The following is a 22,593-nucleotide window of genomic DNA, read 5'->3' as shown; positions in this document are numbered from 1 at the left end:
TATGGTATGGCTCAATTACAAGATCCTACTCTTGCAAATGCCTTAAGAAATGTGCAGGTATTAGAAGGTGTAGTGTTAGGTGATAAGACAAACCCTACTTACCCCCATTTCGCAGTAAACCGGGGGTTAGTATATCAGATAGTCAAGAAAAATGATGAAGTGCATGAACAGCTCCTCGTGCCACAGCCCTATCGGGCCACAGTACTCAACCTAGCACACACACACCCGCTAGGGGCCCACTTGGGGGTAGAGAAGACTAAAGAAAGAATCATGCAACGTTTCTTTTGGCCAGGAGTACACAAAGAGATAGAGAACTACTGCCGTAGTTGCCCTGAGTGTCAGCAGGTTGCGCCAAAGCCCACATATAGAAACCCGCTCATTCCCTTGCCCATTATCGAAACTCCTTTTGAGAGGATTGGATTAGACATAGTCGGGCCCTTACCGAAAAGTTCCAGGGGACATCAATACATTCTGGTCATTCTGGACTATGCATCCCGGTACCCGGAGGCCATTCCGCTGAGGAAGGCTACATCCAGACAAATCGCCAAGGAGTTGTTCCGTCTCTCAACTAGTCTGGGAATCCCAAAAGAGATATTTGACGGACCAAGGAACTCCATTCATGTCCAGGGTGATGAAAGAACTCTGTGCTTTACTGAAAATCAAACAGCTGAGAACCTCGGTCTACCACCCCCAGACAGATGGCCTAGTCGAACGTTTTAACAAAACACTAAAATCCATGCTGCGGAAAGCGGTAGGGGAAGATGGGCGCAACTGGGATCAGCTGTTACCATACATATTATTTGCGGTGAGAGAGGTACCTCAGTCTTCTACTGGTTTTTCACCCTTTGAGCTCTTGCTTTCCTACAGACCCAGAGGACTGCTCGACATCGCCAAGGAGGCCTGGGAGGAGCAGCCATGCCAACAGCGGACACTGATCGACCATGTCAGGGCTATGAGGGAGAGAATGAAGGCCATCTATCCCATGATGCGGGAACACCTGGAGGCCAGTCAGCGGCAACAGCAAGCCTCCTACAACAGATCTGCTCAACCCAGGGAGTTTAAGCCGGGGGACAGAGTGCTGGTCCTGGTGCCAACCGTTGAGTGTAAATTCCTGGCAACCTGGCAAGGACCATATGAGGTCATTGAACGCATGGGAGAAGTAAACTACAAGGTGAGGCAACCAGATAAAAGAAAAACCGAGCAGATTTATCATGTTAATCAATCAATTTTATTTTATATAGCCCTTCTTACATCAGCTAATATCTCGAAGTGCTGTACAGAAACCCAGCCTAAAACCCCAAACAGCTAGTAATGCAGGTGTAGAAGCACGGTGGCTAGGAAAAACTCCCTAGAAAGGCGAAAACCTAGGAAGAAACCTAGAGAGGAACCAGGCTATGAGGGGTGGCCAGTCCTCTTCTGGCTGTGCCGGGTGGAGATTATAACAGAACCATGCCAAGATGTTCAAAAATGTTCATAAGTGACAAGCATGGTCAAATAATAATCAGGAATAAATCTCAGTTGGCTTTTCATAGCCGATCATTAAGAGTTGAAAACAGCAGGTCTGGGACAGGTAGGGGTTCCATAACCGCAGGCAGAACAGTTGAAACTGGAATAGCAGCAAGGCCAGGCGGACTGGGGACAGCAAGGAGTCACCACGGCCGGTAGTCCCGACGTATGGTCCTAGGGCTCAGGTCTCTCAGTTGGCTTTTCATAGCCGATCATTAAAGAGTTGAAAACAGCAGGTCTGGGACAGGTAGGGGTTTCGTAGCTGCAGGCAGAACAGTTGAAACTGGAATAGCAGCAAGGCCAGGCGGACTGGGGACAGCAAGGTGTCATCATGCCCGGTAGTCCTGACGTATGGTCCTAGGGCTCAGGTTCTCAGAGAGAAAGAGAGAACGAGAGAATTAGAGAGAGCATACTTAAATTCACACAGGACACTGGATAAGACAGGAGAAGTACTCCAGGTATAACCAACTAACCCCAGCCCCCGACACATAAACTACTGCAGCATAAATACTGGAGGCTGAGACAGGAGCGGTCCGGAGACACTGTGGCCCCATCCGAAGAAACCCCCGGACAGGGCCAAACAGGAAGGATATAACCCCACCCACTCCGCCAAAGCACAGCCCCCGCACCACTAGAGGGATATCCCCAACCACCAACTTACAATCCTGAGACAAGGCCGAGTATAGCCCACAGAGGTCTCCACCACAGCACAAACCAAGGGGGGGGCGCCAACCCAGACAGGAAGATCATGTCAGTAACTCAACCCACTCAAGTGACGCACCCCTCCCAGGGACGGCATGAAAGAGCACCAGCAAGCCAGTGACTCAGCCCCTGCAACAGGGTTAGAGGCAGAGAACCCCAGTGGAGAGGGGAACCGGCCCGGCAGAGACAGCAAGGGCTGTTCGTTGCTCCAGCCTTTCCGTTCACCTTCACACTCCTGGGCCAGACTACACTCAATCATATGACCTACTGAAGAGATAAGTCTTCAGTAAAGACTTAAAGGTTGAGACCGAGTCTGCGTCTCTCACATGGGTAGGCAGACTGTTCCATAAAAATGGAGATCTATAGGAGAAAGCCCTGCCTCCCGCTGTTTGCTTAGAAATTCTAGGGACAATTATTAGGCCTGCGTCTTGTGACCGTAGCGTACGTATTGGTATGTACGGCAGGACCAACTCGGAAAGATAGGTAGGAGCAAGCCCATGTAACGCTTTATAGGTTAACAGTAAAACCTTGAAATCAGCCCTTGCCTTAACAGGAAGCCAGTGTAGGGAAGCTAGCACTGGAGTAATATGATCAAATTTCTTGGTTCTAGTCAGGATTCTAGCAGCCGTATTTAGCACTAACTGAAGTTTATTTAGTGCTTTATCCGGGTAGCCGGAAAATAGAGCATTGCAGTAGTCTAACCTAGAAGTAACAAATGCATGGATTAATTTTTCTGCATCATTTTTGGACAGAAAATTTCTGATTTTTGCAATGTTACGTAGATGGAAAAAAGCTGTCCTTGAAACAGTCTTGATATGTTCGTCAAAAGAGAGATCAGGGTCAAGAGTAACGCCGAGGTCCTTCACAGTTTTATTTGAGACGACTTTACAACCATCAAGATGAATTGTCAGATTTAACAGAAGATCTCTTTGTTTCTTGGGACCTAGAACAAGCATCTCTGTTTTGTCCGAGTTTAAAAGTAAAAAGTTTTCAGCCATCCACTTCCTTATGTCTGAAACACAGGCTTCTAGCGAGGGCAATTTTGGGGCTTCACCATGTTTCATTGAAATGTACAGCTGTGTGTCATCCGCATAGCAGTGAAAGTTAACATTATGTTTTCGAATAACATCCCCAAGAGGTAAAATATATAGTGAAAACAATAGTGGTCCTAAAACGGAACCTTGAGGAACACCGAAATGTACAGTTGATTTGTCGGAGGACAGACCATTCACAGAGACAAACTGATATCTTTCCGACAGGTAGGATCTAAACCAGGCCAGAACTTGTCCGTGTAGACCAATTTGGGTTTCCAGTCTCTCCAAAAGAATGTGGTGATCGATGGTGTCAAAGGCAGCACTAAGGTCTAGTAGCACGAGGACAGATGCAGAGCCTCGGTCTGACGCCATTAAAAGGTCATTTACCACCTTCACAAGTGCAGTCTCAGTGCTATGATGGGGTCTAAAACCAGACTGAAGCATTTCGTATACATTGTTTGTCTTCAGAAAGGCAGTGAGTTGCTGCGCAACAGCTTTTTCTAAAATTTTTGAGAGGAATGGAAGATTCGATATAGGCCGATAGTTTTTTATATTTTCCGGGTCAAGGTTTGGCTTTTTCAAGAGAGGCTTTATCACTGCCACTTTTAGTGAGTTTGGTACACATCCGGTGGATAGAGAGCTGTTTATTATGTTCAACATAGGAGGGCCAAGCACAGGAAGCAGCTCCTTCAGCAGTTTAGTAGGAATAGGATCCAGTACGCAGCTTGAAGGTTTAGAGGCCATGATTATTTTCATCATTGTGTCAAGAGATATAGTACTAAAACACTTAAGTGTCTCTCCCGATCCCAGGCCCTCGCAGAGCTGTGCAGATCCAGGACAGCTAAGCCCTGGAGGAATACGCAGATTCAAAGAGGAGTCCGTAATTTGCTTTCTAATGGTCATGATCTTTTCCTCAAAGAAGTTCATGAATGTATCACTGCTGAAGTGAAAGCCATCCTCTCTTGGGGAATGCTGCTTTTTAGTTAGCTTTGCAACAGTATCAAAAAGAAATTTTGGATTGTTCTTATTTTCCTCAATTAAGTTGGAAAAGTAGGATGATCGAGCAGCAGTGAGGGCTCTTCGGTACTGCACGGTACTGTCTTTCCAAGCTAGTCGGAAGACTTCCAGTTTGGTGTGGCGCCATTTCCGTTCCAATTTCCTGGAAGCTTGCTTCAAAGCTCGGGTATTTTCTGTATACCAGGGAGCTAGTTTCTTATGACAAATGTTTTTTGTTTTTAGGGGTGCAACTGCATCTAGGGTATTGCGCAAGGTTAAATTGAGTTCCTCAGTTAAGTGGTTAACTGATTTTTGTCCTCTGACGTCCTTGGGTAGGCAGAAGGAGTCTGGAAGGGCATCAATTAATTTTTGTGTTGTTTGAGAATTTATAGCACGACTTTTGATGCTCCTTGGTTGGGGTCTGAGCAGATTATTTGTTGCGATTGCAAATGTAATAAAATGGTGGTCCGATAGTCCAGGATTTTGTGGAAAAACATTAAGATCTACAACATTTATTCCATGGGACAAAACTAGGTCCAGAGTATGACTGTGGCAGTGAGTAGGTCCAGAGACATGTTGGACAAAACCCACTGAGTCGATAATGGCTCCGAAAGACTTTTGGAGTGGGTCTGTGGACTTCTCCATGTGAATATTAAAATCACCAAAAATTAGAATATGATCTGCTATGACTACAAGGTCTGATAGGAATTCAGGAAACTCAGAGAGGAACGCTGTATATGGCCCAGGAGGCCTGTAAACAGTAGCTATAAAAAGTGATTGAGTAGGCTGCATAGATTTCATGACTAGAAGCTCAAAAGATGAAAACGCCATTTTTTTTTTTGTAAATTGAAATTTGCTATCGTAAATGTTAGCAACACCTCCGCCTTTGCGGGATGCACGGGGAATATGGTCACTAGTGTAACCAGGAGGTGAGGCCTCATTTAACACAGCAAATTCATCAGGCTTAAGCCATGTTTCAGTCAGGCCAATCACATCAAGATTATGATCAGTGATTAGTTCATTGACTATGACTGCCTTTGAAGTGAGGGATCTAACATTAAGTAAACCTATTTTGAGATGTGAGGTATCACGATCTCTTTCAATAATGGCAGGAATGGAGGAGGTCTTTATCCTAATAAGATTGCTAGGGTGAACACCGCCATGTTTAGTTTTGCCCAACCTAGGTCGAGGCACAGACACAGTCTCAATGGGTATGGCTGAGCTGACTACACTGACTGTGCTATTGGCAGACTCCACTAAGCTGGCAGGTTGGCTAACAGCCTGCTGCCTGGCCTGCACCCTATTTCACTATTTCACTGATGTTAACCTTTTAAAGAAGTGGCACGCCAGAGAGGCGATGTTCAGCTGTCTACCCCCCACAGAGACCAAGGAACCGGCGCGAGAAGAGGTTCAGCTGGGTCCAAATCTGTCCCCACATCAACGACAGATGGCCCTGGAACTCGTGGAGCAGAACCAGGATGTCTTCTCCTCCCTTCCCGGTCACACAGAGGTGGTCCAACATGAGATCCGCACCATGCCTGGCCGAACGGTAAACCAGCGCCCGTACCGCGTGCCAGAGGCTCGTAAAGTGGTTATACAGAAGGAGGTAAGGAAGATGCGGGAGTTGGGAGTAATCGAAGAGTCCCACAGTGCCTGGGCAAGTCCCATCGTACTAGTTCCCAAGCCAGACGGTTCAGTACGATTTTGTAATGACTATCGAAAGTTGAATGAAGTGTCTGAATTTGATGCATACCCAATGCCTCGTGTCGATGATTTAATAGACTCCTTGGGGCATGCTCGTTTCCTAACCACTCTTGATCTCACAAAAGGCTACTGGCAGGTGCCCCTGACCCCGGCGTCCAAGGAGAAGACAGCCTTTGCCACCCCGGAGGGGCTCTACCAGTATACCCGACTTCCGTTTGGTCTCCACGGGGAACCTGCCACGTTCCAACGCCTGATGGATCGAGTCCTTGCGCCCCACAAGAGGTACGCAGTGGCTTATTTGGATGATGTTGTTATACAAAGTCCGGATTGGGCCAGCCACATACCCCGGGTACAAGCGGTGCTGGATTCGCTCAGGGAAGCAGGGCTCACGGCAAACCCGAAGAAGTGCAAGCTGGCCTTCAGTGAGACAAATTACCTGGGGTACACCATTGGGCGGGGGTTGGTCAAACCACAGGAAGCCAAACTGCGGGCCATACAGGACTGGCCGCAGCCCATCACCAAGAAGCAAGTAAGGTCATTTTTGGGCCTCGCTGGCTACTATAGACGCTTTATTGCAGATTTTGCTACCATAGCTGCACCGTTGACGGAGCTGACGACCAAACGCCACTCACGAATGGTGAAGTGGAACCCTGCGGCGGAGGCGGCTTTCCTCAACCTGAAGCGAGCACTCTGCTCCAGTCCGATCCTGGTGGCACCAGACTTCAAGAAGGAATTCATTGTCCAAGCGGATGCTTCGGAGGTGGGTCTGGGTGCTGTCCTCACCCAGGCACATGACGGTGAAGAACATCCCATTCTCTACCTAAGCAGAAAGTTACTTCCAAGAGAGAATAACTATTCAACGGTGGAGAAAGAATGTCTGGCTGTAGTCTGGGCCCTGGAGTCCCTTCGGTTCTATCTCCTGGGCCGACGTTTCATGGTGGTATCTGATCACGCCCCTCTGCAGTGGATGGCCAAGAACAAGGAATCAAACAGTAGAGTAACCAGATGGTTTTTGAGCTTGCAACCGTTTAACTTTTCTGTTGTCCACAGGGCTGGCAAGCACCACGGCAATGCGGACGCCCTCTCCCGGCGTGATGCCTTCTTCGCTGCCTTTACCCCGACGAGGACGTCGGTCCCGAGGAGGGGGATGTGTGATGTCACGAGAGGCTGTGTCCTGGAGGGACGTTACATCCCCCTGAGGTGGCTGCAAACCCAGACAGCTATGGCTCCATCTGCTGGTATGGTCGGGAACTCCACCCCTCTATGGCCAATCTTCCCACGCAGCTGAAACAAATGAGGAGCTGATGAGCTGAAGGTTTTGGAAGGGAAGAGACACACTGAGGGAGTGTGGGGGGGGTGAAGAAGCACAGTCTCCAACCTGGGCTCTCTGGAGGACAAGAGTGCTGCACGTCCACTTCCATGAGGAATATAAGGATTTGGAGATACTTGCCTTTGGGAAATACTCACCTTTGGATATATGCACCTGTGGAAATACGTGAGAGACATTTGGAAGGACTGTTTGCTGGGTAGGCCACTAGCTGCAACGTGGACTACAGTAAGGCTGGGGAAAAGTTATCTGAGCGAGTGAGAATTATGATTTTGGATGTGGAAGAGACATCCCTGAACTGTTAACCCTTAAAGAGCCACAAGAGAACAGAATTTTGTTATATTTTCGTTAATTTCCCAAGACCTATAATAAAATCCTTGTTTTGTTTGAACCTTGTCTCCTTGCACTACTTGAGCAATCCCGCTGAAAGCTGTGTAGCCTCTCGTGACGTCACAATATATATACTATTTATTTAGATGGGTGACATTATCTGCCAAAGTAAAACCCCTGTAGTAGGTGAACCAAAACATTTAAAGGCCATTTTCTCAAAAGTGAGGTTACAAGTTTATCATCTTTCAAAGCAGAATTACTTTCCCATTGTTCGTCAACTATAGTGTATGATATACCTTTTTCTAGTTGAGTCTCTACTTTTATCCAATGTAAAAAACACAATTTTGTCACGGTTCAGACAGACGACCAGAGGACCACAATTGCGTCACACCAGAAAGTTTATTAAAACTTAAGGGAAAAGGGAAGTAGGGAGTGAATGAAGGTTCCAGGGGTAACAGGGATCCCGTCCAATGTGCTGGGTCTGTGCCCCCCCCAGTGGCAGCGATGCGTCCTATGAAGCCGGTGGTGGGTGGTCCAGAAGTCCTGGGGGGGGGAGACACAGACACAACAGGGCGGAATGAAACAAGGCAGCAGTACAGTTCAAGGGAAATCCAAAATACGTAGTAGCAAGGCAGAAGGCTGGTCAGAGTTACCGGGATTGAAGAGTAGTCAGGAGTCGTTATGGCAGAAGCAGGTCTGGATCTCCTGGGGCAGAAGAGTATCCAAAAATCAGGCAGGTCCGGGGTCACAAAACCAGGGTAAGCCAGAAGCGCGAGCAAACAGGTTCCGGGTGTGAGCTTTGCAGACGATCTGACACCGGAGAGCTGAAAGACAGGGCCTTAAATACTGGGAGAGGTAGTGGGTAATGCAGCGCAGCTGGCAGAGTAATTAGAGCAGAGCAGAGCAGGGACAGGTGGAGCTAGTTAGGCTGAGTAGAGAGAGTGGTGAGCAGAGTGGAAGAAAATTAAGGTGGTAACCCGGTGGAGTGAGAGGCTCATGACAGAACCCCCCCCCCAAGGGACGGCCCCAGAAGTCCCAAGAGCAACACCACGCCGGGCGGGAGGAGGGGAGCCGGAGGAGGGCTAGAACTCCTCCGAACGGTCCGAGTGAACGTCCTCATCCTCGGAGGAAGCCGGAGGACCGTGGTCGGGAGATGGGACAGGTCCCGAGACAGGATCAGGCACAGGACAGGAAGCCGAGCGGGCAGGACGGTTAGGGACCCCTCTGGGGCGGCCCCTACGGATTGCAGGTTGATCAGGATGCCGTTGGTGGAAAGCGGTGATGAGAGTCCTATCCACAATCCGACTAGCTGGCACCCAGGTCCTTTCCTCAGGTCCATAGCCCTCCCAGTCAATGAGGTACTGGAGACCCCTACCCCTCCGTCTGGACCGAAGCAGGCGGCGGACGGTGTAAACCAGACCACCATCGACGAGCCGTGGAGGAGGAGGACAAGGCGCAGCAGGGACCAGCGGACTCTCATGGATGGGCTTAATCTTAGACACATGGAAAGTGGGGTGCACCCTCAGGGAATTAGGCAGTTGGAGCCGGACAGCAGTTGGGCTAATCACTCTTATGATAGGGAATGGGCCAATGAACCGAGGTGCCAGCTTCTGCGACTCCACCCTGAGTGGCAGGTTCTTCGATGACAACCACACCCTTTGACCAACATGGTAGGTGGGAGCAGGAATTCTCCGACGGTTGGCCCCGGTAGTGTAGCTGGCAACGGATCTGAGGAGTGTGGCTCGGGCTTGTGACCAGGTGCGGCGACATCGACGGGCAAAAGCAAGTGCAGATGGGCAAGTAACCTCCTCTTCCTGGCTGGCAAATAGAGGAGGCTGGTATCCATAAACACATTGGAAAGGGGACATACCGATGGCAGAGCAGGTCAGAGAATTGTGTGCGTACTCCACCCATGTCAATTGCTGCGACCAGGAGTGGGGGTTGCGTGAAGTCATGCATCGCAGTGCCTTCTCGAGCTCCTGATTAGCCCGCTCTGACTGCCCATTGGATTGGGGATGGAATCCGGAAGTCAGACTGACTGTGGCTCCCAGCAGGTGACAGAACTCCTTCCAAAAAGCGGAGGAGAATTGTGGACCACGGTCAGAAACTACATCCTTTGGCAGTCCGTGGATCCGGAAGACGTGTTCCAGGACCACCTGGGCGGTCTCCTTGGCGGTTGGGAGCTTGGGGAGGGGAATGAAGTGTGCCATCTTGCTGAAACGGTCAACTATGGTGAGAATGACGGTCATGCCACTTGAAGGGGGCAGCCCCGTGACAAAGTCAAGGGCGATGTGAGACCAGGGACGTCTGGGCACAGGCAGGGGCTGCAGCAATCCGGCTGGGGGCTGGCAGGACGACTTGTGTTGGTTGCAGATGGGGCAGGCTTGGACGAATTCCCGTACATCCTTTCTCAGAGAGGGCCACCAGAACCTCTGGGCGAGCAGGTTGTAAGTGCGGGTGGAGCCAGGGTGACAAGCTAGGCGGGAGTCATGTCCCCACTGAACGACCTGGGACCTCAGGTCTTCGGGGACAAAAAGGCGGTCAGCTGGGCAAGTGCTGGGACCTGGCTGGTTACGGAGAGCCTCCAGCACCTGTTCCTCAACAGCCCAGGTCAGAGCTGCAACGATGCAGGGACTTGGCAGAATCGACACAGGGTCCTTGGAGGGGGTGTCATCCTTCTGGAATTGACGGGAGAGGGCGTCTGGCTTGGTGTTGCGTGATCCAGGCCGGTATGACAGAGTGAAATTAAACCTGGTGAAGAACAGGGCCCAGCGGGACTGCCTGGAGTTCAACCGTTTGGCCGTGCGGATGTACTCCAAGTTCTTATGATCGGTCCAAACGAGAAATGGAATGGTGGACCCCTCCAGCCAGTGACGCCACTCCTCCAAGGCAAGCTTCACAGCCAGCAGCTCACGGTTCCCTATGTCGTAATTGCACTCAGAGGGGGACAACCGACGTGAGAAAAAGGCACAGGGATGGAGCTTCCTATCCTCCGCAGCCCACTGAGAAATCACAGCACCAACTCCCACATCCGAGGCGTCCACCTCCACAATGAATTGCCGGTCCACATCAGGCATCTGGAGGATGGGAGCGGAGGTGAACCTCACCTTGAGGGTACTGAAGGCTTTGTCGGCTGCTGGGGTCCAGGTGAAGGGTTGCTTGGTGCTGGTTAGAGCAGTGAGAGGGGCAGCAACGGTACTGTAGTTCCGGATAAACTTTCTATAGAAGTTAGCAAACCCCAGAAACTGTTGCAGCTTCTTTCTGTTCTCCGGAACTGGCCATGAAGTGACTGCTGATACTTTGGCAGGATCCATTTGGATACTTCCCTCTGCCACTATGTACCCCAGGAAGGCCACTGTCTTGACGTGAAACTCACATTTCTCTGCCTTGGCGTAGAGGGAATTCTCCAGAAGACGATGAAGGACTTGCTGGACATGGCGGGTGTGTTCAGACAGGTTTCTGGAGTAGATTAAGATGTCATCCAGGTAAACGAAGACAAACTTGTTTAACATGTCCCGCAGTACATCATTCACTAGAGCCTGGAACACAGCAGGAGCATTGGTGAGGCCAAAAGGCATAACCAGATACTCGTAGTGGCCTGTTGGTGTATTGAATGCGGTTTTCCATTCATCTCCCTCCCGGATCCGCACTAGGTGGTAAGCGTTTCTGAGATCCAACTTGGTAAAAACAGTGGCTCCCTGGAGCAACTCAAAAGCAGAGGTGAGCAGAGGCAGAGGGTAACGGTTTTTCACTGTGATGTCGTTGAGTCCCCTGTAGTCGATGCAGGGGCGAAGAGATCCGTCCTTCTTCCCCACAAAGAAGAAGCCAGCACCAGCAGGAGATGAAGATGAACGGATTAATCCTGCGGACAGAGAGCCATTGATGTAGTCCTCCATGGACTTTCTTTCAGGAGCAGACAACGAATAAAGACGACCCTTTGGAGGGGCTGTTCCAGGGAGGAGGTCGATGGCACAGTCGTACGGTCGGTGAGGGGGCAGAGATGTGGCTCTTGCTTTGTTAAACACCTCTCTGAGACCATGGTAGCATTCTGGGACACTGGAGAGGTCAGGAGCGGAGTTAGTAGGTACTGGCCGAGGGGGTAGTGCGGCAGCAAGCAGGCAGGTTCGGTGGCAGTCCTCTCCCCACTCCCTGATCACCCCGGTCACCCAGTCGAGCTGAGGGTTGTGCCGGCGGAGCCATGGGTAACCCAGGATGAGGGGTTGGCCTGGAGAGGGGAGCAGGTGAAACTGGATAGTTTCTTGATGGTTTCCGGACAGACCCATCGAGACCGGGGCCGTGACATGAGTGACCGATCCGAGTAAGTGTCCGTCCAGTGCCCGGGCAGGAATAGGAGGTGTCAAACGGAGGTTCTCCAGTCCCAGTTGGCGTGCCAGCTTGATGTCCATTATGTTGGCTTCGGCGCCAGAATCCACCAGAGCAGCCAGGGTGTGAGTTGAGTCAGAGAGGCGGAGGTGAACTTGCAGCAGGGGTTTGCGGTCGGAGGACTGGATGGTCATTGAACTCAACCGGACTCCCCCTATGCCCGGTGAGCTTCGGCCCTTTAAAGGGCAGGTTACCACACGATGTCCATCACCTCCACAATAGAGGCAGAGGTTTGAGGTGAAGCGGCGCTGGCGCTCTGCAGGAGTGAGAGAGGCTCGCCCAATCTCCATAGGCTCAGACTGATCAAGCTGACCTGGGTGAGTGGAAGGCAGTTCATGGGAGACCAACTCGTCCTTGATATAGTCAGCCAAACTATGGAAGAACGCGTCCACCAACGATGGTGTGTTCCAAGAACTTCGTCTAGCCAGGGTTCGGAAGTCGATGGAATGGTCTGCGACTGTACGTCTGCCTTGTCGAATACTGAACAGTTCACGAGACGCCTCTGCGGTTGGTGAATCCAGGTCAAACACCCTCAGCATCTCCTCAGCAAACAGGTCGAAGGTTGCACATGCGGGGGTTTGATGTTCGAACTCTGCTGTTCCCCAGAGTCGAGCTCGGCCCGTCAGGTGAGTGATGGCATACCCAACTTTAGCCCCCTCCGTGGCGAAGGTCCTTGGCTGCAAGGAGAACTGAAGTCGGCAGCTAGTCAGGAATGGCCGGACCTGGGTTGAATCGCCGTTGAACCGCTCGGGGTTTCCAATCTTGGGTTCCGGAGCAGCGGCTGCAATGACCGGGGCAGGTAACTCGGGGGCAGGGCTGGTGGGCAGACTGGCTGGGGTAAGGTTGGTGAGGAGTTGAATGATCATGGCGAGTTGTTGTTGCTGCTGCTGGAACTGCTGCTCATGCTCATCGGTTTCCATGTCGGGGAAAGTGTGCGCTGAGTCCATAATGGTCAGATCGTACTGTCACGGTTCAGACAGACGACCAGAGGACCACAATTGCGTCACACCAGAAAGTTTATTAAAACTTAAGGGAAAAGGGAAGTAGGGAGTGAATGAAGGTTCCAGGGGTAACAGGGATCCCGTCCAATGTGCTGGGTCTGTGCCCCCCCCAGTGGCAGCGATGCGTCCTATGAAGCCGGTGGTGGGTGGTCCAGAAGTCCTGGGGGGGGGAGACACAGACACAACAGGGCGGAATGAAACAAGGCAGCAGTACAGTTCAAGGGAAATCCAAAATACGTAGTAGCAAGGCAGAAGGCTGGTCAGAGTTACCGGGATTGAAGAGTAGTCAGGAGTCGTTATGGCAGAAGCAGGTCTGGATCTCCTGGGGCAGAAGAGTATCCAAAAATCAGGCAGGTCCGGGGTCACAAAACCAGGGTAAGCCAGAAGCGCGAGCAAACAGGTTCCGGGTGTGAGCTTTGCAGACGATCTGACACCGGAGAGCTGAAAGACAGGGCCTTAAATACTGGGAGAGGTAGTGGGTAATGCAGCGCAGCTGGCAGAGTAATTAGAGCAGAGCAGAGCAGGGACAGGTGGAGCTAGTTAGGCTGAGTAGAGAGAGTGGTGAGCAGAGTGGAAGAAAATTAAGGTGGTAACCCGGTGGAGTGAGAGGCTCATGACACAATTTCAAATTTTCCTACATAAAATCGAGCCGGTCGGTCACATTTGACTGTGTAAAACCTAGCAGTACTACCTATTTCTCTGAGAGTGAGGCACAATATATTATTACTGTGTAAAACCTAGCAGTACTACTTATTCCTCTGAGAGTGAGGCAGATATATCATTTTACAAAAAAATTACTATATTTGTCTCTCTGAAATGAAACCATCAAGTGATAGATTTTAAACAAATACATGTCTGTCACTGAACAACCCCATACCATGATTAGATAGTGAAAAAACACACCAATCTCTTTCATAATTTCTTTAAACAATAAAAGCTAATTTATGAACATTTCTGAAAATGGATATATAGCGTTTTGGAATGAAACTCATGTTTCCCCATCTGAGCTCAGAGTAGATGAGAGACGTAATGTTTGTCTCTGTTGTGTTGAAGCCCAATCAAGCAGGAGAGACCAGCCTCCCCTGTACCCAGCTGTGTGTCCATGAAGAGTGACTGGTCTATGCACACACCTATATACTTCAGAGAGGGAGACTTTTCTACTGAACAAAGGTAAGAATAACTCATGGGTCATGGTCAGTGAGTTAAACAACACTGTCTCTAGTCATTTCTCCTCTCCCATTTTCCCATTTCTTTTTGTTGTTTTCATAATCCATAGGCTAAACCTTTTTTCCATTTTCATAGTCCTAAAACAATATTAAAGAAACACAACATTCCCTCCCTGTGAGTGTGTGTGTGTGTGTGTGTGTGTGTGTGTGTGTGTGTGTGTGTGTGTGTGTGTTTGTGTGTGTGCACTCCCTGGATGAGGAGATGTAATCTCATGTTTTTTCTACAGAAACCAACAGGAGAGTTCAGATTCAGAGATTCTCAGTGGTCAGTCTTCCCAGAGTCATCAAACAGACCTGGCCTCCATATTCAGTGTATGTGGTCCTGTTATGTACATTTGATTTTGTTTACCTCAAGTAAAGTTGATCTGTCAATCATCCATTCATGTGTTAATGAGAAAGCATTTAGTATCTTGCTTAACTTATTTACTTGATTTATTTCAGTTGCTTGAAGAGAATATTATGACATTTGTGAAGAACGAGCTGAAGACGTTCAAGAGGATTCTTAGTCCAGAACTCCCAGAAGGCTTTGAGAGTCAGAAGCAGGATAAGGAAGTGGTGGATGCTGAAGACGAGAAGCAGGAGAGCAGTGCCAGAGAGGGGGCTCTGAAGATCACACTGCATGTCCTGAGGAAAATGAACCAGAAGGAGCTTGCTGACACACTGGAGAAAAGTAAGAGCTGTCTGCCTCATGTTGAATGCTGTTTTAGAGCATTTAAAAGCTGTAGCTAAAGTACAGCTAAAGTAGCTGTGTAACTCAATGATATTGTAGCAGCCTTAACACAACACCTAGTGACCTCATTAAGTAGCAGCAGGGATGAGTTGTGGTGATTAATTTAGACAGAGAGAGAGAGAGAGAGAGAGATAACATTATTAATCAATAATACCAATAATGATTTAAATCAGTCACACCAGTGAGTAATGCATTATGAAAACATTTACAGATTTATACAGACAGTTAAGAGAATAAATGATTATAATTTAAACTTTATAAGATGTAATATTAATATCCTCTGTGTTATTTCTAGATTCAGATGAGCGTGCTGTGATTCTTCAACGTGAACTCAAATCTAATCTAAAGAAGAAGTTTCAATGTGTATTTGAGGGGGCCGCTAAACAAGGAAACCCAACACTTCTCAATAAGATCTACACAGAGCTCTACATCACAGAGGGTCGAACAGGAGAGGTCAATAATGTACATGAGCTGAGACAGATTGAGACAACAACCAGGAAACAAGCAAGACCAGAGACTGCAATCAAATGTAACGACATCTTCAAACCCTTAACTGGACAAGACAAACTTATCAGAACTGTGCTGACAAAGGGAGTCGCTGGCATTGGAAAAACAGTCTCTGTGCAGAAGTTCATTCTGGACTGGGCTGAAGGAAAAGCAAATCAGGATGTCCAATTTGTATTTTCATTCCCTTTTCGGGAGCTGAATTTGATGAAAATGGAAAAACACACTTTGATTGAACTTCTCAATCACTTCTCAATGGAAACCAAAGAATCAAGAATCTCCAACTACGACAAGTACAAAGTTCTGTTCATCTTTGATGGTCTGGATGAGTGCCGACTTCCCCTAGACTTCCAGAAGAACAAGATCTGTTGTGACGTCACAGAGTCAACCTCAGTGGATGTTCTGCTGACAAATCTCATCAAGGGAAATCTGCTTCCCTCTGCTCTCCTCTGGATAACTACCCGACCTGCAGCAGCAAATCAAATCCCTTCAGGGTGTGTTGACCAGGCGACAGAGGTACGAGGGTTCAATGACCCACAGAAGGAGGAGTACTTCAGGAAGAGATTCAGTGATGAGGACCTGGCCAGCAGAATCATCTCACACATAAAGACATCAAGGAGCCTCCACATCATGTGCCACATTCCAGTCTTCTGTTGGATTTCTGCAACAGTCCTTGAACACATGCTAAAACATAAGAGAGAAGAGATGCCCAAGACTCTGACTGAGATGTACTCACACCTTGTGGTGTTTCATACCAAACAGAAGAATGAAAAGTATCTTGGGAAAGAAGAGACAGGTCCACACTGGAATAAAGAGAGCATTCTGTCACTGGGAAAACTGGCTTTTCAACAGCTTGTGAATGGCAATCTGATTTTCTATGAAGAAGACCTGAAAGAGGCTGGCATTGATGTCAATGAAGCCTCAGTGTACTCAGGATTGTGCACACAGCTCTTTAAAGAGGAATGTGGGCTGTACCAGGACAAAGTGTACTGCTTCGTGCATCTGAGCATTCAGGAGTTTCTGGCTGCTGTATATGTGTTCCTCTCATTCATCAACAACAATGAGAATCTAATGGATGAATCTCAATCAACGTCCAGTAAATTTTTTGTGAGGATCAGACACAAGTGTAAAGTTACTTTCTACAAGAGTGCTGTGGATAAAGCCTTACAAAGTGAAACAGGAAACCTGGACCTGTTCCTCCGATTCCTTCTGGGCCTCTCACTGGAGTCCAATCAGAAGCACTTACGAGGTCTACTGACAAAGACAAGAAGCAGCTCACAGAGCCATGAAGAAACAGTCAAGTACATCAAGAAGAAGATCAGGAAGAATCCCTCTCCAGAGAGGTGCATCAATCTGTTCCACTGTCTGAATGAACTGAATGACCATTCTCTAGTGGAGGAGATCCAAAGGTACCTGAGATCAGGAAGTCTCTCAGAAGCCAAACTGTCACCTGCACAGTGGTCAGCTCTGGTCTTTGTGTTGCTGACTTCAGAAAAGGAGCTGGATGTGTTTGACCTGAAGAAATACTCCAGATCAGAGGAAGGTCTTCTGAGGCTGCTGCCAGTGGTCAAAGCCTCCAGAGCTGCTCTGTGAGTACATAACATGACATTTAAGTACTAATCATCAGGAAGAAATATTACGTTTAGAGAAAAATATGTATTATATATGTGTTATAATATGTATATAATATATAATATTAAATTGAAAAACTTACTGAATCAGTCATTGGTGTTCACATTTGTATAACAATATGACCATGCAATTCAAGGAGACGGAAGATGAATCTATATGTTGTTTTAGAGAATAAACCAAATGCATCTGCCATTGTCCTTCTACACTACTGGTGTTAAATTTACAGTTTGTGAAATCATGATGATCTCTTTGTCAGGCTGTCAGGCTGTGGAGTCACAGAGGAAGGTTGTGCTTCTCTGGTCTCAGCTCTGAAGTCAAACCCCTCACACCTGAGAGAGCTGGATCTGAGTAACAATGACCTGAAGGATTCAGGAGTGAAGCTGCTCTCTGCTGGACTGGGGAATCCCCACTGTAAACTGGAGACTCTGAGGTCAGTATTCCTGTAGTTGGTCAACAAGTGATAACTGTTCACCAGATCCACATGTGTTTACCAGGCACACATAGTCCACACCATATGTGTTTGGACAGTGAAGCTTACAGTTTTACATTTGGTGCTATGCTCCAGCATTTTGGATTTGAGATAGAATGTTTCAAATTAGGTGAAAGTACAGAATGTCACCTTTTATTTGAGGATATTTTCATACATATCTGTGTTACTGTTTAGAAATGAAAGCACTTTATGTGTCTAGTTCTCCCATTTGTATATGTTGTAATAATTTGGACATAGTCACTTATATTGTATTAAAGTATTCATAAGTTTAGTATTTGGTCCCATATTCCTTACCTGCAGTGAGTACATCAAGCTTGTGATTCTACAAACTTATTGAATGCATTTGCAGTTTGTCTTGGTTGTGTTTTGGATGATGTTTTTCCCAATAGAAACTGAATGGTGAATAATGTCCTGTCATTTTGGAGTCACTTCACTTGTATTGTCAGTAAGAATAGAAGATGTTTCTGAACTCTTCTACATTCATGTGGATGATACCATGATTATGAATAATCATGAATGAATCGTGAATGATGATGAATGAGAACGTTACAGAGGAACAAGGATCATACCCCCTCTGTTATTGGTAATGGTGAGAGGTTAGCATGTTTTGTTGTAGCCTCTGTAACTTTCTCATTCATAATTGTTCATGATTCATTCATGATTATTCTTAATCATTGCATCATCAGGATTCATTTAGTAGTGTTTAGAAACATGTTATCTACTCACTTAGACAGAAAATTACTCCAGTCATCATCCACCATGTTAATATTGGGCAAAACATAACCCAAAACACATCCAAAACAAACTGCAAATGCAACCAACGAGTTTACAACCAAATACTCAACTCTTGACTACTTTAATACACTATAAGTGAATTGGTCAGAATACTTTTGACTTCTTCAAATAGGGGGACTAGATACATAAAGTGCTTTCATTTCTAAATTGGAGAAACAGATATGTATTAAAATATCCTCAAGTAAAAGGTGACATTATATTCTGTCAACTCATGTGAAACATTTGATCTCAAATCCAAAATGTTGGAGAATAGAGCCACATTTAAAATGTTATCTTCACTGTCAAAATAGATATGGTGTGGACTGTATACTCAATACAATCTAAATCTGATACCTCACTGTCTGTCTTTTGACTGATACTGCTTTTTAAACTGCTCTGGTCAGTCTACTCAAATATTTGTACTATATACAGTGGGGAGAACAAGTATTTGATACACTGCCGATTTTGCAGGTTTTCCTACTTACAAAGCATGTAGAGGTCTGTAATTTTTATCATAGGTACACTTCAACTGTGAGAGACGGATTCTAAAACAAAAATCCAGAAAATCACATTGTATGATTTTTAAGTAATTAATTTGCATTTTAATGCATGACATAAGTATTTGATACATCAGAAAAGCAGAACTTAATATTTGGTACAGAAACCTTTGTTTGCAGTTACAGAGATCATACGTTTCCTGTAGGTCTTGACCAGGTTTGCACACACTGCAGCAGGGATTTTGGCCCACTCCTCCATACAGACCTTCTCCAGATCCTTCAGGTTTCGGGGCTGTCGCTGGGCAATACGGACTTTCAGCTCCCTCCAAAGATTTTCTATTGGGTTCAGGTCTGGAGACTGACTAGGCCACTCCAGGACCTTGAGATGCTTCTTACGGAGCCACTCCTTAGTTGCCCTGGCTGTGTGTTTCGGGTTGTTGTCATGCTGGAAGACCCAGCCACGACCCATCTTCAATGCTCTTACTGAGGGAAGGAGGTTGTTGGCCAAGATCTCGCGATACATGGCCCCATCCATCCTCCCCTCAATACGGTGCAGTCGTCCTGTCCCCTTTGCAGAAAAGCATCCCCAAAGAATGATGTTTCCACCTCCATGCTTCATGGTTGGGATGGTGTTCTTGGGGTTGTACTCATCCTTCTTCTTCCTCCAAATACGGCGAGTGGAGTTTAGACCAAAAAGCTCTATTTTTGTCTCATCAGACCACATGACCTTCTCCCATTCCTCCTCTGGATCATCCAGATAGTCATTGGAAAACTTCAGACGGGCCTGGATATGCGCTGGCTTGAGCAGGGGGACCTTGCGTGCGCTGCAGGATTTTAATCCATGACGGCATAATGTGTTACTAATGGTTTTCTTTGAGACTGTAGTCCCAGCTCTCTTCAGGTCATTGACCAGGTCCTGCCGTGTAGTTCTGGGCTGATCCCTCACCTTCCTCATGATCATTGATGCCCCACGAGGTGAGATCTTGCATGGAGCCCCAGACCGAGAGTGATTGACCGTCATCTTGAACTTCTTCCATTTTCTAATAATTGCGCCAACAGTTGTTGCCTTCTCACCAAGCTGCTTGCCTATTGTCCTGTAGCCCATCCCAGCCTTGTGCAGGTCTACAATTTTATCCCTGATGTCCTTACACAGCTCTCTGGTCTTGGCCATTGTGGAGAGGTTGGAGTCTGTTTGATTGAGTGTGTGGACAGTTGTCTTTTATACAGGTAACGAGTTCAAACAGGTGCAGTTAATAGAGGTAATGAGTGGAGAACAGGAGGGCTTCTTAAAGAAAAACTAACAGGTCTGTGAGAGCCGGAATTCTTACTGGTTGGTAGGTGATCAAATACTTATGTCATGCAATAAAATGCAAATTAATTACTTAAAAATCATACAATGTGATTTTCTGGATTTTTGTTTTAGATTCCGTCTCTCACAGTTTAAGTGTACCTATGATAAAAATTACAGACCTCTACATGCTTTGTAAGTAGGAAAGCCTGCAAAATCGACAGTGTATCAAATACTTGTTCTCCCCACTGTATTCTTATATCTACAAGCAGTACTTTGATAATTTGTCATTTCTAATATGGAAACATCCATTTATGAATAGATAGGGCAGGTTTCAGGACACTGATTTAACTGAAAATGTTGAAAAATATACTTTCAATATCTTCACCACCAAAGAATAGCAGTGTGGTTTTAATATGATTTGACTCTTTGCAGGCTGTCAGGCTGTCTAGTCACAGAGGAAGGCTGTGCTTCTCTGGTCTCAGCTCTGAAGTCAAACCCCTCACACCTGAGAGAGCTGGACCTGAGCTACAATCACCCAGGAGACTCAGGAGTCAGACTGCTCTCTGCTGGACTGGAGGATCCACACTGCAGACTGGAGAAACTCAAGTATGTAGAGGGTTTATGTCAATGTTCATATCAGACATTTTGGAGTTATCAGGCTAGTTAAGACAAAAATTCTGACCACCACTTGGACTAAGTTATATAAAGACTGTGTGTGTGTGTGTGTGTGTGTGTCCAGTGTGTGTGTGTGTGTGTGTGTGTGTGTGTGTGTGTGTGTGTGTGTGTGTGTGTGTGTGTGTGTGTGTGTGTGTGTGTGTGTGTGAGTTCAGGTGTATCCCTCAATGACTGTCTGTTCTTCTGCTTACCGCTACAGTGTGGAACATGGTGGAGAGAACAGAATGAAACCTGGACCTAGAAAATGTGAGTGTTGACTGCTGTGAAGAATATGACTAAGAATAAGTCTTAATTCAAGTGAAGTCAAAGTCAAAGACCACCATCATTACTTACTTGGTTATATTAAATATCAGCTGTAGTTCTACAGAAGCACAAATCAGGGACACCAAAGTTTACAAAGAGTTGCTTTAACAATGTGTGTGTCTGTGTGTGTGTGTGTGTGTGTGTGTGGCGCGTTCATGTTACTTTAAAAATGTGTGTTTGTGTTCATTCATGCATAAAGGAGTGTGTGTGTCTGTGTGTGTGTGTGGCGTTACATTAGAAATGTGTGTGTGTGTTCATGCATGAAGATGTGTGTGTGTTCAGGATGTGTGTGTGTGTGTGTGTGTGTGTGTTCAGGATGTGTGTGTGTTCATGCATGCATACAGGTGTGAGTGTGTGTTCAATGTGTTTGTGTGTGTACAGGATGTGTGTGTGTGTTCAGGATGTGTGTTTGTGTGTGTGTGTGTGTGTGTATAATTAATGGGAATAAGTGTGTTTTATATTACCATACAGTATAACATATGATCATTCAACAAGTCTCAAGTTACCTTAACTTCTCCTTTTGATACCTAGAAACATCTACATTAAATGAATTAGTGAAAAGTGAGTTAACATTCTAATGTGAATGATGATGATTTCTAATATTGTGTCTGGTTTCATCCATCAGATGTCTGTGATCTCACACTGGACCTAAACACAGTAAACAGAGACCTCTCTCTGTCTGAGGAGAACAGAAAGGTGACATGTAGGAGGAGAGAGGAGCAGCCGTATCCTGATCACCCAGAGAGTTTTGAGGTCTGGGAACAGGTGCTGTGTAGAGAGGGTCTGACTGGGCGCTGTTACTGGGAGGTAGAGTGGAGTGGGAGTGAGGCTGGTATAGGAGTGGCATATAAAGGAATCAGCAGGAGAGGAGGGGGTAATGACTGTTGTCTTGGATACAATGACAAGTCCTGGAGTCTGTTCTGCTATGGCAACAGTTACTCTGCCTGGCACAATAATAAGTTCACTACCATAGACGTCCCCTCCTCCAGCCCCCACAGAGTAGGAGTGTATCTGGACTGGCCAGCCGGCACTCTGTCCTTCTACAGAGTCTCCTCTGACACACTGACCCACCTGTACACATTCCACTCCACATTCACTGAGCCCCTCTATCCAGGGTTTAGGGTTTGGTTTGATGGCGCCTCAGTGTCCCTGTAAATAATAACCATGGTAACACTGACACACACACACACACACACTGGGCACACACACACACACACACACTAGACACACACTGAACACACACACACACTCAACACACACACTGGACACAAACACACTGAACACACACACACAGTGGACACACACAAACACACACACACACACACACACACACTGGACACACACAAACACACACACACACTGGACAAATACACACACTGGAAAACACACACACACACACACACTGTACACACACACACTGGACACACACACACACTGGACACACACAAACACGCACACACACACACCGGACACACACACAAACTGGAC

The 22,593-nt window shown here is 47.1% G+C and overlaps 2 protein-coding genes across 2 annotated transcripts in view; both read left to right on the top strand.

Annotated features, from left to right (window-relative positions):
- LOC311141162 (NACHT, LRR and PYD domains-containing protein 3-like) overlaps positions 1-22,593 on the top strand; it is a gene marked incomplete at its 5' end in the record, with an annotated part of 340,648 nt that overhangs the window by 6,326 nt on the left and 311,729 nt on the right. The window lies entirely within an intron of this gene.
- Positions 152-22,330, top strand: LOC311099692 (uncharacterized protein; the record flags this gene model as incomplete). Its single annotated transcript, XM_084140424.1, has 11 exons — positions 152-201; positions 868-1,171; positions 5,575-6,939; positions 14,092-14,153; positions 14,437-14,521; positions 14,651-14,879; positions 15,235-17,027; positions 17,339-17,505; positions 20,560-20,733; positions 21,002-21,048; positions 21,731-22,330. The coding sequence occupies 11 exons, from the start codon at positions 152-154 to the stop codon at positions 22,258-22,260; spliced, it is 4,806 nt and encodes a 1,601-aa protein (XP_083996550.1). The 3' UTR covers positions 22,261-22,330.

This window comes from Coregonus lavaretus, assembly GCF_964263955.1.
Source record: "Coregonus lavaretus genome assembly, chromosome: 2".
In the NCBI taxonomy this organism is placed as follows: Eukaryota; Metazoa; Chordata; class Actinopteri; order Salmoniformes; family Salmonidae; genus Coregonus; species Coregonus lavaretus.
Note: the sequence above shows the minus strand (reverse complement) of the source record. Positions and strands in the feature narration are given on the sequence as shown.